The 18787-nt window shown below is 39.5% G+C and overlaps 1 protein-coding gene across 1 annotated transcript in view; it reads left to right on the plus strand.

Annotated features, from left to right (window-relative positions):
• The window catches only part of PIEZO2 (piezo-type mechanosensitive ion channel component 2), a 270740-nt gene that overhangs the window by 199338 nt on the left and 52615 nt on the right, over positions 1–18787 (plus strand). Inside the window, exons 23-30 of the mRNA XM_009318585.1 lie at positions 1260–1460; positions 2838–3042; positions 3186–3287; positions 3758–3923; positions 11866–12109; positions 13329–13425; positions 15260–15419; positions 17867–17956. Coding sequence (XP_009316860.1) covers positions 1260–1460; positions 2838–3042; positions 3186–3287; positions 3758–3923; positions 11866–12109; positions 13329–13425; positions 15260–15419; positions 17867–17956 — 1265 coding nt within the window. The remainder of the gene's footprint in view (positions 1–1259; positions 1461–2837; positions 3043–3185; positions 3288–3757; positions 3924–11865; positions 12110–13328; positions 13426–15259; positions 15420–17866; positions 17957–18787) is intronic.

An 18787-nucleotide genomic window follows, 5' to 3' on the forward strand; every position in this document is an offset into this window, starting at 1 on the left:
GAACTGCCAGGCTCGTGCGGTCGACATATCAGGCCGGGGTAGTGCCTCTGCCTCTCACTCCCTTAGCCATGCATCTCCCACAGTTAAGAATATATGTGGGGAAGAGCAATTACTGACCCAAGAGTTCTGCATGGAGAGTGAAGTTGCCTAGTGGTGTCTGGCTTGATGCTAGGAGCTTTACAGCTATAAATAGATAATACTTCGGGAATAGAAATTATTCTAGAAGGGTTTTCATTGAGTTAGCAAATAAAATATTTCCTCTACACAGAGGAATTCAGTTCAGTGCTAGACCTGAAGGTCCCAAGCTTCAAGTCTTGGTGTGTTTCTGTTGTGCCCCTTTAGTAACAGACATTCAAAATGTCTGCAGTGTTGAAGTGAGGAGCCTATCTATGATGGATTATGTAAAACTCTCCCCAACAAGAATGGGAAGCCTAGGGACAGCAAGAAAGAATAACTTCTTGTAAAAAAAAAACCCAAACCCAAGCAAACAAACAAAAAAAAAACAGTGACACCTGCCTCAGGACGTTGTTGTCCCAAATATTTCTTAGTGAACAAGGATCTAGAGATTGCCTCTTCAGCTTCAGTTATGGCTTCCTTGGGGACTTTCTCGGAGCTGGTCTTTTTAACCAACTTTTGGAGTTGGTTAATACCTCTCTTCCTTTGAGCACAGGGCAGATCTCCCTCCTGAGAGAAAATAATTCACTTCAGAGCCGCTCAAGACTGCATCCCAGTCAATCTGGCTTTGGAACAGAAGGAGCTGTGCCCGAGTGAAGACTGGCAGATAGACTGTTTATTTAAAAGAGTATCCAGGGTATATTTGCACTACCCAGCATCGTTGCAGTTTTAGGAAGTTAGGGCTTGCCAGCTGAACCCCTGCAGATGAGTTTGTGTATGTTTGTATCCTCTATCTCCTGCAAAGCAAAGCATGGTATCTTAAGAGAAGCTATGAAACGTGAGAGGGCACATGGATGGGTCAATGCATTTTCCCTCCCCTTCGTTTCCACAACTAGTGTTCATTATAGCATTTTTAATGAATGTCTTTAAATGTATCCTCTGCATGTCAGTGTATTTCATCAAAATCCAAGAAGGGGTAGAATTTGTTTCAATGGTAGTAGCTGGGAATAGGTGCCAGTGGCGTGCGGAATCGCTCAGTGGTGACATCCATTTGAGTATTCATGCGTTTATGCTCATCAGAAAATTTTATAGCTTCTTGTGGTTTTGATTTTTATTTAATATTCTTCTGATTGTGTCTCCCATAGAATAACTTACTGATGCTGGCTATTCTGGCTTTTGAAGTTACAATCTACCGTCATCAAGAGTACTACAGATGTCGAAATAACCTTACCACACCTGTGACTAAAACCATTTTCCATGATATTACAAGAGCACATCTGGATGATGGACTGGTAAACTGTGTAAAGTATTTCATAAACTATTTCTTCTACAAGTTTGGTTTGGAGGTAAATCACTATGCATTAATTTTCTTTAGACTATCATTCCAAACCTTTTGATTGTGTTATTTTTGAATACTAGCTTGAACTATATTTGACAGCTGGATGCTTCTTAGTCATCACTCATGTTAGATCTTGCCACAGTTGCTATCTATCTGCTAGTAGTGGTTTTCCACTTGCTTTTCTTTGTATGTCTTATTTATAACTCAACAAAAGGGATAACAGATAGGACAAGGGACAGAATTGAGGCATACCCTCTCATGCACACACACACAGAGGGAACCAGGGACTGCAGGAGCAGAAGAAGAAAGCAGGGGCTAGCAGGCCATTGTCTCTGTTTAAGCATTTCTAAGCTGCTTTTGACTCTGGCAGCACAAATGCATCCTTCTTTTTTATACTTGTTACTATAGCTGTTAGCAATCTGCAGGAGCAAGAGCTCCAGCGAAGGTTATTGCTGCTTTGTGCCACTAGTGTAAGACAAAGTTCTTTCTCCAAAGAACTTTTCAGTAGACAAGAAACACACAGAGAATTAGGAGAGGCAGGTACAAAGGAGTGAAGGGATTTTTCTGAAGATCCGTGATGTATCCTAAATATCTGGTAGGTGTCTTATTTAGTAGAAGATCTGCTTATGAAAATTAAAATTAATCAGCAAACTATTTCCTTCGGGAAATAAATTTAACCTCATCCTAATCAGAGGAGAGAGAAAATCAAAATAGTGAAGTGCACTGAATAAATGGTTCACTGTGAATTATTCACCGAGTTTGAAAACATGCTTCATGGCACTGAATGAAAGGACTACTTTAACTGGAGCCAGAGAACAGAAATGCTCTGGGATACAGAGCCTTTAGAAGAATGGAGAACTAAAGCTGCCTTACAGCCATTGACTGGATTTGTCTATAGCCAATAGAAGTTGTACGGTCTAAATCCCTTTTCTTTTTGTCTGGTTCCCACATGAGGATACACTTTAGTTGTTGTTATTCTTAATAGTTCCTCTTCTTTTTCACATCTGTAAGTGCTATCAAAATACATGGCTGTGTAATATGTGCTTTGCTTGGCAACAATTAAACATCTCACATACAGGCTACTGTGACAATACTCTGCATTCTTTATCTTTAGATACCACATAATGGAAACCTGCTTTAGTGCTGTATTCACGTAGTTGACACTCATAGAAGAGTATCGAAAATTTGGGTTGTTGGGGAGGGTGGGGGAGTTTGCTGTTGGAGAGATACAAGCTGTTTTAGCATGTTGGTTTGCACAGGGTACCTGCAGTCAGCCCCAGCACGTGTCCAAGCATTCTGTCAGTATCCCGAATAGTTTATCATTGCTGCATTGACTAGCCATCAGGTTGCAAATGTTGCTTATGTTTCTTTACTTCTTTCCCAGACCTGTTTTCTTCTATCAGTGAACGTAATTGGTCAACGAATGGATTTTTATGCCATGATTCATGCCTTCTGGCTGATTGCTGTATTGTATCGACGTAGAAGAAAAGCTATTGCAGAGATCTGGCCAAAATACTGCTGTTTTCTGGCATGCATCATTACATTCCAGTACTTCCTTTGCATTGGCATCCCACCTGCTCCTTGTAAAGGTAAGGACACTTACCCTTTATGGAAAATTACTGCTGCTTGCTTTTACAGAAAAGTGCTGGAAAATTGATAAGTATTCAGAAGAAAAGGATGAAGTAATTGTTATAAAGTACTGATTGCATTTTTGTGTGCTTCTGTCATACAGACTATCCATGGAGAAGTGGTAATGCCAACTTCAACTCCAACATCATAAAGTGGTTATACTTTCCAGACTTCATTGTGAGACCAAACCCCGTCTTCCTTGTCTGTAAGTATTTTAGCACATAGTTGTGAAGTGTTTACGTGTCCTTTGCTTAAAACATCTGTACAGTGTAATTTGAAGCCAGCCTTTTATTTACTCTTCAGTAGCAAGCTGACATATTCTGTGGGAGACTGAATACTAAGTATGGCTTTGTGTGTAGTAGAAAAATTCAAAGAATTAGTAATTTCTGCATCTGTTTTTTCCGTACCCCATTTTTAATGAAGCGGCATCAAAAAGTATGAATTACTTCCCCTTTTCTAATTTATTTCTCAATACAAATCATGGAAGATGACAGGTAAAAAACCTAAATACATTAATAAATTTCAAATTGGTGTTAAATGCATTGAAAATAGCACAGTCTTGGAAGTTCAAAGTGTGGGAAAACAGTCTGGTAGCTACATTATAATATATCACCACCACTCCCTACACCTAAGTTAATGACTGAATTTTTCCTTGCAACCACTGCTTTCTCCTAGATGATTTCATGTTGTTGCTGTGTGCATCCTTACAAAGGCAGACATTTGAGGATGAAAATAAAGCTGCAGTACGAATCATGGCTGGAGACAATGTGGAAATCTGCATGAATCTTGACGCAGCATCTTTCAGCCAGCACAATCCGGTTCCTGACTTCATTCACTGCCGGTAAGAACTGAATCTTACACACTTGGAAAATACAGTGCTTCCTTTTTGTAAAGCTCTCTAGTGTGAAAGTAACTCTCACTGCTTTCAGTTTTACTTGGAATTTATATTCATGTATGTTCCCATCTCATAACATACCTTTTACTGCTGTATGAGACAGCAGATAGTTAGCTTCTGGTTTAGAAAAGGGCGGATGAAAACAAGTCTTCCTAACATTGCTGATTGTTTTAAGTGCTCCCCAGAAAGATGTTCAGTGATAAATTTGCCTGAAAGCATGTTCACCCTCCATGAATGCCCTGTAGGGCAGTGTTTATGGTGGACTTCAGCACTCTGGTGGCTTCCCCCACAACACAGGCATGTTAACAAGAATCCATTGTAGTCTGAACTTACCCATTTATGTATTTAATCCCACAAAGTCATCAGTCATGTCCTGCTGAGTTGTTGTCTAAGTACAATCAAAATAATTCTATAATATAAGAGACTGTCCTTTGTGATATTTCATCTAGGCATAAGAACATCAAAATTGTCTTGGAAGGACAACTGGTGTGTTTTCCCATTTCTCAACGTTCATGTAAGGTTGTTTAAGGTGGTGAATAATATAAAAAGGGGCAGAGCCTGAGATGTCTGTTCTGGCTGGTCTTCAAACAATGGAGCCATTGCAACGCAATCATTTCAGCAAACACAGATTAGCTCAGCTCTTCTGAGTTGTGCTGGGCATACTCTTAATTGAAGTCGTCTCTGAAAGTTTGATGCAGTATTGCAAGAATAAATGGGAAGAGTAAGATTTCTTAGCTATTGTGTTTTGTCAAACTAGGTGTTTGTTTTGTGAATGCATGTTACCAACAGATGTCTGTGTGTGAAAGGAATTAAAAAAAATTGAACTACTGTCTAGCAAAATCTCCCTTTTGCTGATAACCTTTTATTTCTTTTACCGGAGAAGTGCTATCACCAGAACTCTCCTCAAGATCTTTAAGCTGATCCTGCTGTTTCTGTTAGAAATGGTGGCCAAACGTATCTTGAAATAGCTTTGAAGAGGAGACCATTGAAACACATTCCATTGACTCGTTTTTCCAGAGATTTATAGTCACTCCTGGGCAAAGGGTGAACAGTTCTCCCCTTTGAGTATTTCCAGTCTACACAGTGGACCCACTGCTCTAGATCCAGTAACATAAGCAGAAAGAGAGAAGTCATAATCCCTCTTCAAAATGCTCCATCAAATGTGGATGCTTTCCAAAAGACATCTACCAAATAGGGCTTGGTTGAAAGGAATGTGTAGGGGGGCTTTCCTTAGTTTTTTTCTTGCTGCTGCTGTGGTGTCCATCTTAGCAAAAGCTAATACAGCAGTTGCATCAGGCACACTGATGTGATTGGTCACTGGCAAAGACCATCACTGGTGACATGGTCGCTGGCAGAAAGAAAAGATTGAATTTTCCCCCTTTAGTCCAGAAAAAAAAATCGTGAAAAAAACTCATTAATGATGAGAATGTGTTTTAAGGTTATCTTCAGAAGGGAAAAAGAGGCAAGAAAATCACTGCTTTTTAAACACCCTCTTTTGGCATCTTTTCAAAGTTCCCTGGAATCTGATAGGTGTTACTGGTCGTCTGTAGAAGATATTCCCAAATGGCCAAGCATGAAAAGTTTGAAGCACAGAGGATGTTCTTTGAAGATTTTGGATGGGAATCAGAGTCAGGTTTATAACGGAAAGCAAAGTCCAAGCTAAACTGGCCTACTGCCTCTCCACAATCCTTTGGGTTAAGTTCTGTGTTTTGATTCATATGCATGGTATGCATCAGCTTGAAGTCATTGGTGGCATCACATCCATTCAAACACACAGTGCTTGGCATGTGCTGACAAAATAGACCTGTGTGTAGATGATTAACGATATGCAACCATTTAATTGGTTGCAACTTGCATTAATCAGTAAGTAATATTGCTGGTGGAGAGTACAAAAACCCAGAAAATCAAAGAATCCCATTAGTAGTGGTGAGCTGAACAAATAAACTGTGATCGCTTTATACTTGTTCCAGCTAAATACAGAAATCTGTGCAACTGTTTCATGTGATAGTTTTATGTTGTGTAATAAGAAGTAGAATGAAAAGAACAATGCAGAGAAAGAAACAGAACAGGGACATTTTTGTTTGAAAAATCCATCAAATGAATAGAAAACCCATTAATTTCAGGAACAGATGAAATTCCTGTTTATCATACCCTTTCTTGTAGATGCTCGAGCAGGTAAGCTGTAACTTTTTTTGTTTGTAGTCTTAGCTTCCTGAATCTGTAATGGGAACATACTTGTAGAACGGTGTATATGGGTACAAAGAGACCTTCCTTTAGTATGAACTGCATAATAGATCTTGTGTTTTTGATGGTATCTTTTCTTTCTTTGAGCCCTTAAGTATCTCCTTCAATACTTTCACTACAATGCAGATTTTCCCAGGCTTTAGATGATGTTATATTGCACATATGCAATCTTAAATGCCTAATTTGCTTCAAAGAAGCACCAGAGAATGGCTGGACAGTCTCTTAAAGTGACTGAATCTTTTATTAGGGATTATAAATCTTTAAAAAGAAGGACTTTCAAGCTCTGGAGAATCCACCGAAGATATACCTCAGAAGAAAATGTATGTATCTGGCCTCCATCCAAGACAATTTGGAACTAGAAGGACTTACATTCTTGCACTTTGCCATAGAAGTTTCAGAATGGTCTAAATATTTAGTAACATGGACAAGAACTTGGTTCAAAGCTTATCCAAGCAAGTGAAATGAAAAATGGCATTTCTCCAGAAGTCAGTCAGAAAGAGCCAAACACATAAGTGAAGACAACCTGGTTATGAATAAATTACAAAGCATAAAAAAAATTAGTGCTTAGTGTTCATGTGTTTTCTGAGAAACCCGATGTGTATTTACTGCCATGTAAAAGAAGTGGCAGTTGCAGAGTGAAGCACCCTTTCTGATGTGTCTCTTCCCTTGAGAAGAAGCCAGTTGGTCACTGTTCTAGTAGGCATGGATAAAAAGCTTTTAACTGCAATATAAACAATCGCAGAAAAAGTAACATATTTCCAAATGCTTAATTTTCTTCTCTCTGGAGAAATACTTGAGCTCAACAATGATAAATAAAGTCTAAAGAAGAGATTTCCTGAAATTTTCTTGTCTTTCCACCCCCAGATTTCTCAGGGGATATGTGCTTGACCCCAAGGGAGAGCACAACCAAAGGCCTTTGAAACAGAAATAAAAATGAAGAATAGAAGTAGGAGCTTTTAAAATGAAACAGGATTTAAAGCAATTTCACTGAGGATAATCCTTTCCCACAGTCTCTAAGGCTGGAAAATCTTCATTTCAGTTCCCAAGCAGTTTTCCGATATTCTCCTAGACATTGACAGGGAAAAAAATGGGAATTGTAATCTGCTTTTTTCCTCTTAAGAGCAGAAACAATATTATCAGCCAGTCATTGAACTGTCCCCTTTAATACCTGCACCCTGGGAACCATTGTCAGGTGAGTCAGGTGGAGTCTCTCAAAGGCAGCTGTAATGCCTTTCTTGGAACTACACTTCTTCTAACTTAGGGTGGTGAGAGAGGATCTGCAGATCATGACAGGCTTCCCATCATATTTGCTGTATAAAACAGATAAACATTTTGTTGCTAATAAAATGAACCTCAACAAATAACGCAACTTTGAGTTTGGGAATTTTTTAAGTGGATAGAAGCATGAAGGAAGGTCCCCACTGGTAAAAGCGTGAGAGTAAGAGAATATCAGTCCTGGGAGAGGTCTTGATGAGAATAGAAGGGACTAAGACCTGTAGGGTCCATGACACTAAATTCGAAGAAGTCCATTGAAATAAAGAAGCTAATTTTCAGAAGCTTCGATGTAGCTATTGGCAAAGGGAAAATCAATGAAGCTGCCTTCTGAAGACTGAAATGGAGCTACAGGGAAAGGCTTTGGGGATGGAGGCTTGGTGAAAAATTAGCAATGTCGGGATTCGAAGGGGGAATGGACTGTGATGCAGGGTCATACAGGCTGCTAAGAATGTAAGGAATAGGAGACAGGGAAGAGGGGGAAGAAAGAAGAAATGTGGGGAGAAGAGGTAGTTTACAGAATGCATATATATATATATATTTATAGGGATAATACGCCTGGAGGAGAGGGAGAGGATAGTCATCAGAAGAGGGCTGTGGGAAGAGCCCTGGGGTTATATGGAGGTGGTGAGCCACACTCAAAGCAACGCAGGTGGCTGATAAGGGAAGGCAATGAAGCTACATAACAGCAGCTCCTCCAGCATGAAGAAGCATTGAGCTGTACCAGTCAGTGCAACAGCACAATATTCTCTCATCAGTGTGTAAGCAGAAGTGTGTTCTTTCTCTAAACTTCAAAGCACTGGCTGAGGACCAACACCTTTCCTCAAAGGGGTTATTGGCTGCAGCATCAGCACCTCTCGGTGCCTGCAGGCAGAGGTCCGGACACTAGACTGGCCACAGCCAAACACATCATTAAGCGTGCTGGGAACACAACTATGCCTAGAGCAATCCTTTTGCAGCAGGCTGGATTGTATTGCAGTTAAAAATTAATTCCTGTGGAAATGAAATATTGAAGCAATCATGATAAGACTAATAAAGCTTTAATAAAGAAAAGCAGATCATTTGATATGGAGAGGCATCTGAGGTTACAATAGCTTTGATGGATGGGTGGAATGAACTTCAGACTTTGTCTTCCTTGGTTTTGAGCAAAGTGATACAGTAAATTTTTCCAAAATGTTATGCAGAGTATCAGTGGGTTCTGCTAATGACACAGCTGGCAAACCAGCGTTTTTTATTTTTCATTCGTCTTTCAGATTTCTTCTGTATAATTTCTCATTCAGAGGTTATCGTGCTACCAAAAGCCATAGTTTGATGCTCTTGGTACACTGGTGTAGTGGCTAATCTTCCTCAGATGTGTGGCTGTATTCCTGGCCTCCAGCTACACACTCCCCCTTTGCATTCATCACAGCAGAAGTGAGTTGGTTCATAGGCTGAATGGGCAGAAAAGTATCCCTTCCTTCTGTCATCCGTGCCCCCCCCCGGCAATAAATAGGCTTTTGCAAATTTGCTTCTTGAAACCAACTCAAAGAGCTAAAGCCAAAGAAGGGGCTGGAATGCAGAGCTGAGGGAATGAAGTGGGGTGGGACTGCCCCCTTGGGAAGCGGCTGCTCAGATTTCCTAGGTGTATTGTCAAATACCACATCCTGAGGGTGGCCTCTCATCTCTGTGACTGGCTGTGGATTTAAAGACCACTTAGAAGATGAGGTTTGGAAGGATTAGATGGCATTAAACTGATGATCTGTGTGGTCTCCAGTGAAAGCGTAAAATTACGGTATATGCTGTCCAAGACTAAGCATTTTCTGTTGTCTGTGAAGAAGTTTTCAAACAGAGGGTAAGCACCCTTACTGACCTTCTGGGTTTGTGTCGGGTCTTTTTAGCTGTTGGGATGGCTTTGTGCTTCAGCGTCCCACTGTTGCAATATAATCTCCAGAGCAAAGAGCTGAAACCTGACTTCCTAACTTTCTGGGGTTTGAGCCAGAATTTAAAGATTTGCATCTGAGAATGTGTCAAGTGATTTGAGAGGCACTATGTTGAGGACTCCCCCCCCCCAAGACAGGTCTTTGTTCCTGCTTTTACAGCACTTGAGCTACCTATATCATTATAAACAATTAATGAAAATTAGTCACAGATGTGTGACTCCACACTGTAACAGACAAGGAGTTTTGACATACTGCAACTGAAAGAAGTGTGGTTTCGGGAATATTTTTATCTACCTGAGACTACTCAGGTGTGTTTCTGTCCGTTGTGTTCAGTGTGGCATTGTTCTTGGGCCAGCACAGAGGTACCTGGGATGGTTGGTAACATTCATTGGTTAGGTGTGTCCTGGACAACTTCTTCAAACACCATTTTGTAAGATGTACACTTCAGGGTGAATTCTTGGGAGCCATTTTTATGATTGGGCTTGCTTGTAATGGCATATTTTTAAAAATCAGAAAGTTTTCCATCTCTAAGAACTACATCATTTGTCACTTGACACAGTTGTATTGCCTCCTGCCTTTTGAGAAGCTTTTCTTTACATCCCGTTTTGTTGTTTGTTTGTTTTAGAGATGTCCAATGCTATTATATTTAACGTATATTTTGGAAATGAGAACAGTTGTATTTAATATTTTAGATTACTGCTAAAATGTAGCAAATGGTTAACATTATAGTGAAAAAATAACCAAATTATTCTCTTCTTTTTTATATTATCTCTGATTTCTGGAAGCTTTAATCTGAGAGTGATATCTGCTGTTGGACTGTAACTCAATCGAATGCCATGTGTATATGTTGGAACGTTCGGATCTAGCCAGGTCCAGTTGTCTTTAAGAGTCAGGGTCCATTTTTATTGAAGAGTATTAAGATATTGTTGTTTGTTTGATCAATTCAGTTCCATTTTGGGCTTTTCTCAAAAGATGCTGATGCATTTTGTTGGTAGCAGAGGACACGATTTTTGAAATATTGCAATTGTTAGAGCAGTATCAGGAAGGTGATCTCTTCCTAGCCATCCCACACATCAATAGTTATTACTAAAGAACACCGAATATTATGGTCATTTTTTCGGGAGAAACAGTGAGAGCGCCATTTTCAGTGCATGTTAAGTTAGTGAAGACCTGTTCAACTGATGTCTTCCGCTTCTTTATTTTGCCAGTGTGTATAGATTCTTTGTTAATGTTTTATCACCCAAAACCCAGTAGCATCTCTAAAGTCATGACATTTTTAGGTTTTGTAGGCAGTAGTCCACAAATTTCTGAAGTGTTTGTGGGAAATAAATATAAGGGGGCTTTCCATTACCTTTCATTAAATGCCTCTCTGGTTGGCTTCGGCAAGTGAAATGTATAATACAGACCTATAAATGTAGGACTATAAATACATACTCCTAGAAAGTTCTGAGCCTGAGAACATCAAGCAGCAGGGGCCTTTTTATGTGGCTTCATACAGTGCATTTAGTTAATTTACTCCTTACATGGTTTGGCTTAGCTATATGTGTACTCCTATAGCGCTGTCTCTCTGCCTGGTTTCCTGACAAATCTAGTTTCACAGCCTGGGTGAACAGACCCTGAAAACACAGTTACATCTGGAATCAGAACACTAAACAGGGGGAAACTAAGAATTAGTTGGTTTTGCAGTGTTTAGCTATATGTAGTATTCGGTATTGCCTTTGGCAGATATTATTTGAAAGCTCACTGAGTCAATATTAAGTCAAGATTTTAAGGCATCTGAAAATACCAAATTGTTTCTCACTGTTTCCCACTGTGGGCCAGGCTGATTTCAGATAGCTCTGTCTCGTAGCTTCCCGGCAAACGTTTCAGTAAATTCTGTCACATTTACGTTCTGTAGAAACCTTTTACCCCTCAAAACTTTTACAGTTGATCTCCACTGGAGAAAGATATTTTTAGCAGCTCACTGAAAACTAGGCTTCTAACCAGACTGGATTCCCTAGTAGTCATCAATAAACACAGAAGTGTTTGCAGTGGAGTACTGTAGCTGGCTTTTGAAGGTAGATTTGCATAGTATTGCTCAGACTTCTTAAAAGATGATCTCAGATAGCTTTTAAATTGCCTATGTAGCATTGCCAGATAATATCACTCTATCGTGAACTTCGGTGAGAACATGTTTTTCCCCCTTTCATGATACAAGGCTCGATCCTGCGTGATGCAAAGTGCCCTGACAGGGTGTAGCAAGGTGCTTATGCACGTGAAGGAGCTAGAGTTGAGTACATGAGCCAGGCAGACCCACTGACCTTGGTGTTAGTCTTAAGCAGGTGCCCAAATGCTGAAGTGGGAAGAGAATTCTCGGCAGACCTTAGGCATAAGTGTCAGCCAGTAGCACAGGTAGAGGAAAGGTAGCATTGCCCTCAGAAAATGGTAACTTTTTCTCCTTCTTTTACTTCCAGGTCCTACTTAGACATGTATAAGGTGATAATATTTAGTTACCTCTTCTGGTTTGTGCTTACTATAATCTTCATAACGGGAACCACAAGGATCAGCATATTCTGCATGGGCTACTTGGTAGCCTGCTTTTATTTCCTTCTCTTTGGTGGCGATCTGTTGCTGAAGCCCATCAGGAGCATTCTGCGTTACTGGGACTGGCTGATTGCCTACAACGTCTTTGTGATCACAATGAAGAACATCCTCTCGGTAAGTAGCTGCTGCCTTTCCTCCGCCCTGAGCACTTTCGTGGTTTCATTGGAAGTGTGCACAGTGCGTTGAGTGGTCATTAAAAATCCTTCTTCAGGACCACAGCCTTCTGCAAGCACAAAGCAGGCTCCACTGTAATTCAGAGACTGCAAGTGCATATCCAGGGAATGGTAATGCATATACATTATAGGAAAAAGTGCACCCTTGTATTCAGTCGGGCTCTGTGAAAGCTCACAAGCTATTTTCAAAGGGCCAGGTTCTGGTTTCTTTGCCTAGTAAAGTCTCTCCTTAAAAGTCTTACGAACATCTCAGTGGAGTGAGACATGAGTAAGAAGTGCAAGATTAGTCATACTGTCGATAAATAGTGCACATTTAATTAAACCTTTTATTTAAACCTGGAGTTTTCAAACCTAGTACTAGATGCAGTTGTCGTGTGACGTAATGTAATTAGTGAAGTTGGCTACAAAATTACAAACTGCATTCCTGTTTCCTTTAGAACTAGTGTGAAATTCAGGTGAAAACAGATATATCTGATAATTAAATGTCATATTCTTCTGCAAAATATAAATGGTTTTCTTACATTAATTAACTCTTTAGAGCGGATTCTTGCAGTGGCACAGATAGGTGATTGAGACAAGCCAGTAATTTAAATCTTTTTGAAAGATAAATTTAGATTTATTCCTGGCAATTGCTTTTTAGCTTTGAACATTTTTAGTGCTGGACTGAAAAGAGCAGACATTTTTCTTTTTACATTTATATAAGTCACTGTACTGAAATAAAATTGATTTACGGGTGGTTTGAATTTGCAAATGTTCTAAATGCTTACATATGTGCTTGATTTTATGCTTGGGAATTCAGTGGAGCTACGCGTGTGTTAAGCTTGTCCATGTATGTTTGCAAGATTAAGTCAGTGATTTATAAAAAGTTGCTTAGCTGTCGCATTGCATCACGTGCCAGACAGATCACTTTCTCTGCAAAAACACAAACAAAACCCACATATCTCCTATCTCACAGATAATCAAAAGAACAAATTCTTGCTATTTAAAAGTGATGTGTGTCATTGGTAAAGAAACTCTTTCTTCTAATCTCTGTTTTACTAATGAGATAATACAGCCAATGGCAGTCACAATATTCTCATGTAATGCAAAGAGGTGCAATATTTTTCTTATCTTTCTTTCTGCTATGCTTTGTTATATGAAACTGTTCTTTTACTTTCCAGATAGGAGCATGTGGCTACATTGAATCGTTAATTAAGAATAGTTGCTGGTTGATTCAGGCATTTAGCCTGGCCTGTACAGTTAAAGGCTACCGTATTCGTAAGTATAGCTCATTTTTCTTCATAATTTTCTATAAATAAAGAATAATTTTCAAAATCTTCAATATTTAAGTTGTGTCTCCTCCTGACTTATTACCTTGTGAAAATATCATACCTGCAAGTTCAGTGGATACAGCTTGGTCCTATATTGACTACAAAGAAAGAATATTGAAATTATTTCATAGAACCAAAGGAGATACATATACTGAGAGAACTATCCACACCCCCGCACACATACCCACAACCAGTGTTTGCTGTAAATGAACGATTTGGTGATACCAGCGCTTAACTCAGTTTCTCTGTATGTACAGGTGATGTGGTACTTGAGGGTATGGTTTTACTGTACAACTTGAGCCAAAATGTCAGCTCACCGTCACTGCAAGGAGAGGGCACCTTTTCCCAGCTGCAGACTCCCACTCCTCCCTGTGTGCCAGGCCTTAAGTTCAGTTGCTCAAAGGGTAAACCAGTTCAGCTCACTGAAATGGCAAGAGGCTAAGCCAGCATAAAAGTGGTAATTTTTTGCAGGCATTGTGAGTTTAGGGAATTTTTTTTTACAATTATTCTCGTGTTTGTGGTGATAACAGGGAGGGAGTGGATAGTGTATGTGGATGGAGGTGAGAGAAGGGAGGAATGAAGTATGGAGAGCAGGTCACTTGACCTCTCACTGAGCTATTAATTTGGCTCCACTTTGTCCTGACACCCTGGATCGACAATTCGAAAACACCTGATTTTTTTCAGTGTTTTTTGCTGAATTTAAAGAACTGCTTCATCCTAGTGAGTCTGCAGCAAAGTTCTGAATTCCTGTCTTTGTGTCTGATCCTAATAGATAAGTGGGGAGTAGGGGACAAGAAAGGAAATACGAAGACGCAAATTCACAAGATAAATGGTGCCCAGTAGTTCTTGTATTATCCAAAACTTTTTGAGCAGCAACAGAAACTTAGACACAGGTTTCTGACTCCCCAGGGGATGGGCACAGCAGGCTTTGAAGCTCTTAGAGCTTGACCTTCCAGACCTCTTAGACTGGCTTGCTTGATTGTAAAGCCAGCTTCGAGTCAGAGTCTGTCCCTTGAGTCCCTCTACTCCCTTCTATAGGACAGCATAGGCCGTTTAGTTTGTAGTCTAGCTCCACAAAACCCAGTTTTAATTTTTTAATATCCCCAAGAGAACTGTCTTTTAGAGAATAAAGAATGAAAGAAAGAAAGAAATAGCCCAAGCCAAAATCTAGAGGTAGGAGGAATGGGATTTCCTCTCTGCCTGTCTTCTCCTACCCCAAAGGAAGCAGCTTTGTGGTTTCAAATATTTTTTCTCTTATGCAATGGAAAGAAACATTGAACTGAGTTGTGGAGAGGAAAAATAAAAATACTAGGTGGTGGCAGTCAAAACATTATTTTGACAAAAATAAAACACTTTTTTCTCATGTTGATAGTGTTCTTAATAGAAAAATTAGACAAAAAGTCACTTTGAAATGAAAAAAAAATTGAAACATGCCATTTTAGAAAATACTGAAATAAAATATTTCAGGTTAATAAAAAATACTTTTTTCCTAATCTTTGTTTTCAAGTACGTGTTAGGATAGGGTGAATTTGTTTGCAAATGGTTCACTTTTGGTGAATTCTCAATTTTCATGGAATATCACATTGTTGGAAGCTTTCCAGCTTGCTGTAAAAGAAAATATGGTGTACTTCAAATGGAAATGCATGTCAGTTTTCTTAAGAAAAATCTAATTAAAGGGCCTCAATTCAAATAATTTTAAAGGCTAAGATTATTTAATTGATTAAACATTATAAAAGAATACTTAATACAACAGTCTTTATGCTGCTGGTGTCTTTTTCCAGCAACCAACAATCTAGACTGTAAACTGCCCAGTGGAGAAGCAGGAATCATCTGGGACAGTATATGTTTTGCTTTCCTGCTGCTGCAAAGAAGAGTCTTCATGAGTTACTACTTCCTGCATGTGGTTGCAGATATAAAAGCTTCTCAGATCCTAGCATCAAGGTAACATAAAGTTTTAAAAAATTAAATGAAACAGCTCAAGTCTCTCATGGCTACGGTACTTATTCGTTTATGATAGGTAGTACCAAAAGAGTCCTGGTATTTAACATTGGTTTAAACAATCCATGCTAAATTCATAATTGCAAACCCAACTCTGACAAAGCACACATGAAGAAACAAATTAATTGAGAATCTGACAGAAATTAAGCCATCTTTCCTACCAAACAGCATCTGCTGCTGTGAAACTTGATGTGTGTTGCTGCATTCTCTCAACATCAACAAATGTGAGAGCGAATGCCAGAGTTTCTAAGCCTTGGAAAGGAAACATGCTGCTGTCAGAGCCTGTTTGAGACAATGGGACATAGAAATCATAACTCCAAAAATGTCACATGAGGAAAAATACAGGAAAGTTAGGACATCTGGCTTGGGAAGACCATTGGGAAGACACTAGGGAAGTGTCACATCACTGAACACTGACTAGGTATGGCAAGGAAGTATCACCCTCTTTGGGCCTGTTACTTATACTTTCCCACAAGCATCCACTCATAGCTATCACTAGCATAACCATTCTTCTGTTTTTTAATAAGAAGGAAAATCAGGAATGAAATTCTGGTTTTAATTTCAGTAAGATTTCTAAGGAATTGCTTTTGTCAATATTGGATTAAATGTATTATGGCATTTTTTCCCCAAAAAAACCCATAAGGACATTGATTTCTGTCTGTGTTTGAGGGCAAAATTTGGCTTGCGTGTCCTGAAGGGAAGTATTTTTTTATCTTCCTCTTCTTCCCCCTCCAGGGATTACTTTAAAAAGGGGACATGTTTAGCTGCCCATACTGAACAAAATTCAGCACTCTAAACAGGGCTACCAAAAGATCTACCTCCATCCCTTATTGCTTCTCTCAGACTTTTGCTCTGGAATGAATTTCACTGCTGATGCCCAAGATTGCTGCATACCGCCTTTTTGTAGCTTTTTTGTATGCTGTGTTCACAGTCAGAATAGCACAAAGCAAAATCATAAGTAGCAAAATGCCTCCTAAATTGGAAAGTTTGCATCCAGAAGGAAAGAGCAGGCTCATGGAAATGGCACTGGGCTGGCTTGAAAGAAACATGTTTGGTTCCTACTTCCAGCTTTGTGTCTTTTGGTAAGTTACTGAACCTGCCCAGGCTTGAGTTCTCCAGCAGCAGAAGTCGAGACATACTGGCCTGTGTCAGGACCTTTTTAAAGATAAATGTATTAATGACCAGGAAGTGCTGAGATATTACAGGAAGGAGGGTAATATAAATATAGTGATATGATTAATTTTTTTAGCTAGCTGCTTGCCTTGCTAAAATCCAAGCTTTGAATTTACATGGACAATGGAGAAGGTCAGGTTTGGATTCAGACAGCATGGTCTGAGCCTCTCTTCTAGTTAAAGTTAATACTGTGAAATACAAATTCCTCACCTAAATAAGATTAAATTGTAATTCAAACAATAGCGATGAGGATCCAGCAACAGTTTTCAATAGCCCATAAGAATATAGGAGTGATCAAGTTGCTAAGGAGAACCTGTCCTTCTTTGTTGTACTTTACCATACTTCGGGACAATAATGGTTGCCAATCTTGATTGTATTCCTTTGAAAAAATGTAGTTGTCGTTATCCTGCATATTACATGGAAGAATCATTAATCTCACAGAAAACATGGTTGAAAAATTAATTAGAAGTAGACTTCTGAAACTATAGCTGTTCTTACTGAATTCCTGACAAAAGAACGGCTTTAAATCTATGCTACTTCTTTGAGAGACTTTGAGGCTCTTTCAGAGTCTTCAAGAGCTGATGAGTGAATAATGAAGAATGGCCAAGACGTGATCTGGACATCCAAATCAATGAGTCGATTACATTTCTAATGCAGTGGAGTTAGAAGCCATATTCTTTTGGCACACCAGAAACTTGCTCAAGGATTTGTGTCATCTGATTGAAAGCACTGTAGTGTTCAGAGGGTAACAGTGAAGCTGAAGCTATGCTCATCATGGCCCTGGATAAAGCTGGACTTTTCTCACAACTTACAGGGGGCTGAGGCAGAAGGACAAGGTGATTATAACACTGAAATGACTATAAAAACCAAATCCTGGAGGTGTGCAAGAAGTCCTAACTCAGCCTCGAACCCACCCATGTTCTGTGTTCTTGAGGACTGGAAACTTAATTCCTTGAGCAGCTGCTAGAGGAACTTATAGGCTGAGTAGGGATGACAACATTTGGCCCCAGATTTTGAAATGATTGACTGTAAACAGATTAGTATTCTGGAGTAATAGATTATTTCTTTCACGCCTTGGATTAGTTTTGTTTTATGCAGATGAAGTTGTGTACAGAGGGAACACAGAGTTCTCTGTGATTAGCTGACATAAGGGAAACTTAGAAACATTTAATGTTTCCTCTCCTTTTTTCCTTTCTTCTGCCCCATTTCTGCTGTAGGGGTGCTGAGCTTTTCCAGGCCACAATTGTCAAGGCTGTAAAGGCAAGAATTGAAGAGGAAAAAAAATCAATGGATCAACTGAAAAGACAGTACGTATTTAATGTATTTTATATATATACACACACATACATATGCAGGTATTTCACCTATTGTTGGTATTTATCTAGCACCTTCTTTTATAAAAATGCTGATTAGGTTTTGAAGTATGAATTTGCAATTACAAAAATTGCTTTCTGGGAATTCAGAGATTGTAGGTATTCCAATATTATGTAGTTTTAGAGTCATCTTTTCCAAAAAGACAACATAGTGCAGAATCTATACTTCCATTTAAACATAGAATTACATTTCTAGGACCAAAGGTGGTGAGGTTAACATAAAGAATCAGGGTGGAATGTACTGACTTACCTGCTCCTCAGTGCGCCTGAAATTGTAATGGAAACAGATGTTTCATATAAATCAAGAAAGAAGATGTGAACCCTCCTGCTTATTCTGAAGGTTCTTCTAAACCTTAGAAATCCAATGATGATGGGTTAAGAAGACCAGCTTTTAACTGTTCCACACCTGAGTATCATAGCAACATGACCATATAATCTTCTCTTTAAGAAATGATCTGTATCTGTGCTATATGGCTGGGCCCAGAGAGTTATGGTGAATGGAGTTCAATCCAGTTGGTGGCCGGTCATGAGCAGTGTTCCCCAGGGCTCAGTTTTGGGGCTGGTCTTGTTCAATATCTTTATCAATGATCTGGATGAGGGGATCAAGTGCACCCTCAGTAAGTTTGCAGACGACACCAAGTTGGGCGGCAGTGTTGATCTGCTCGAGGGTAGGAAGGCTCTGCGGAGGGACCTGGACAGGCTGGATCGATGGGCCGAGGCCAACTGTATGAGATTCAACAAGGCCAAGTGCCGGGTCCTGCACTT

This window comes from Pygoscelis adeliae, unplaced genomic scaffold (assembly GCF_000699105.1).
Source record: "Pygoscelis adeliae isolate BGI_AS28 unplaced genomic scaffold, ASM69910v1 Scaffold42, whole genome shotgun sequence".
Lineage (NCBI taxonomy): Eukaryota > Metazoa > Chordata > Aves > Sphenisciformes > Spheniscidae > Pygoscelis > Pygoscelis adeliae.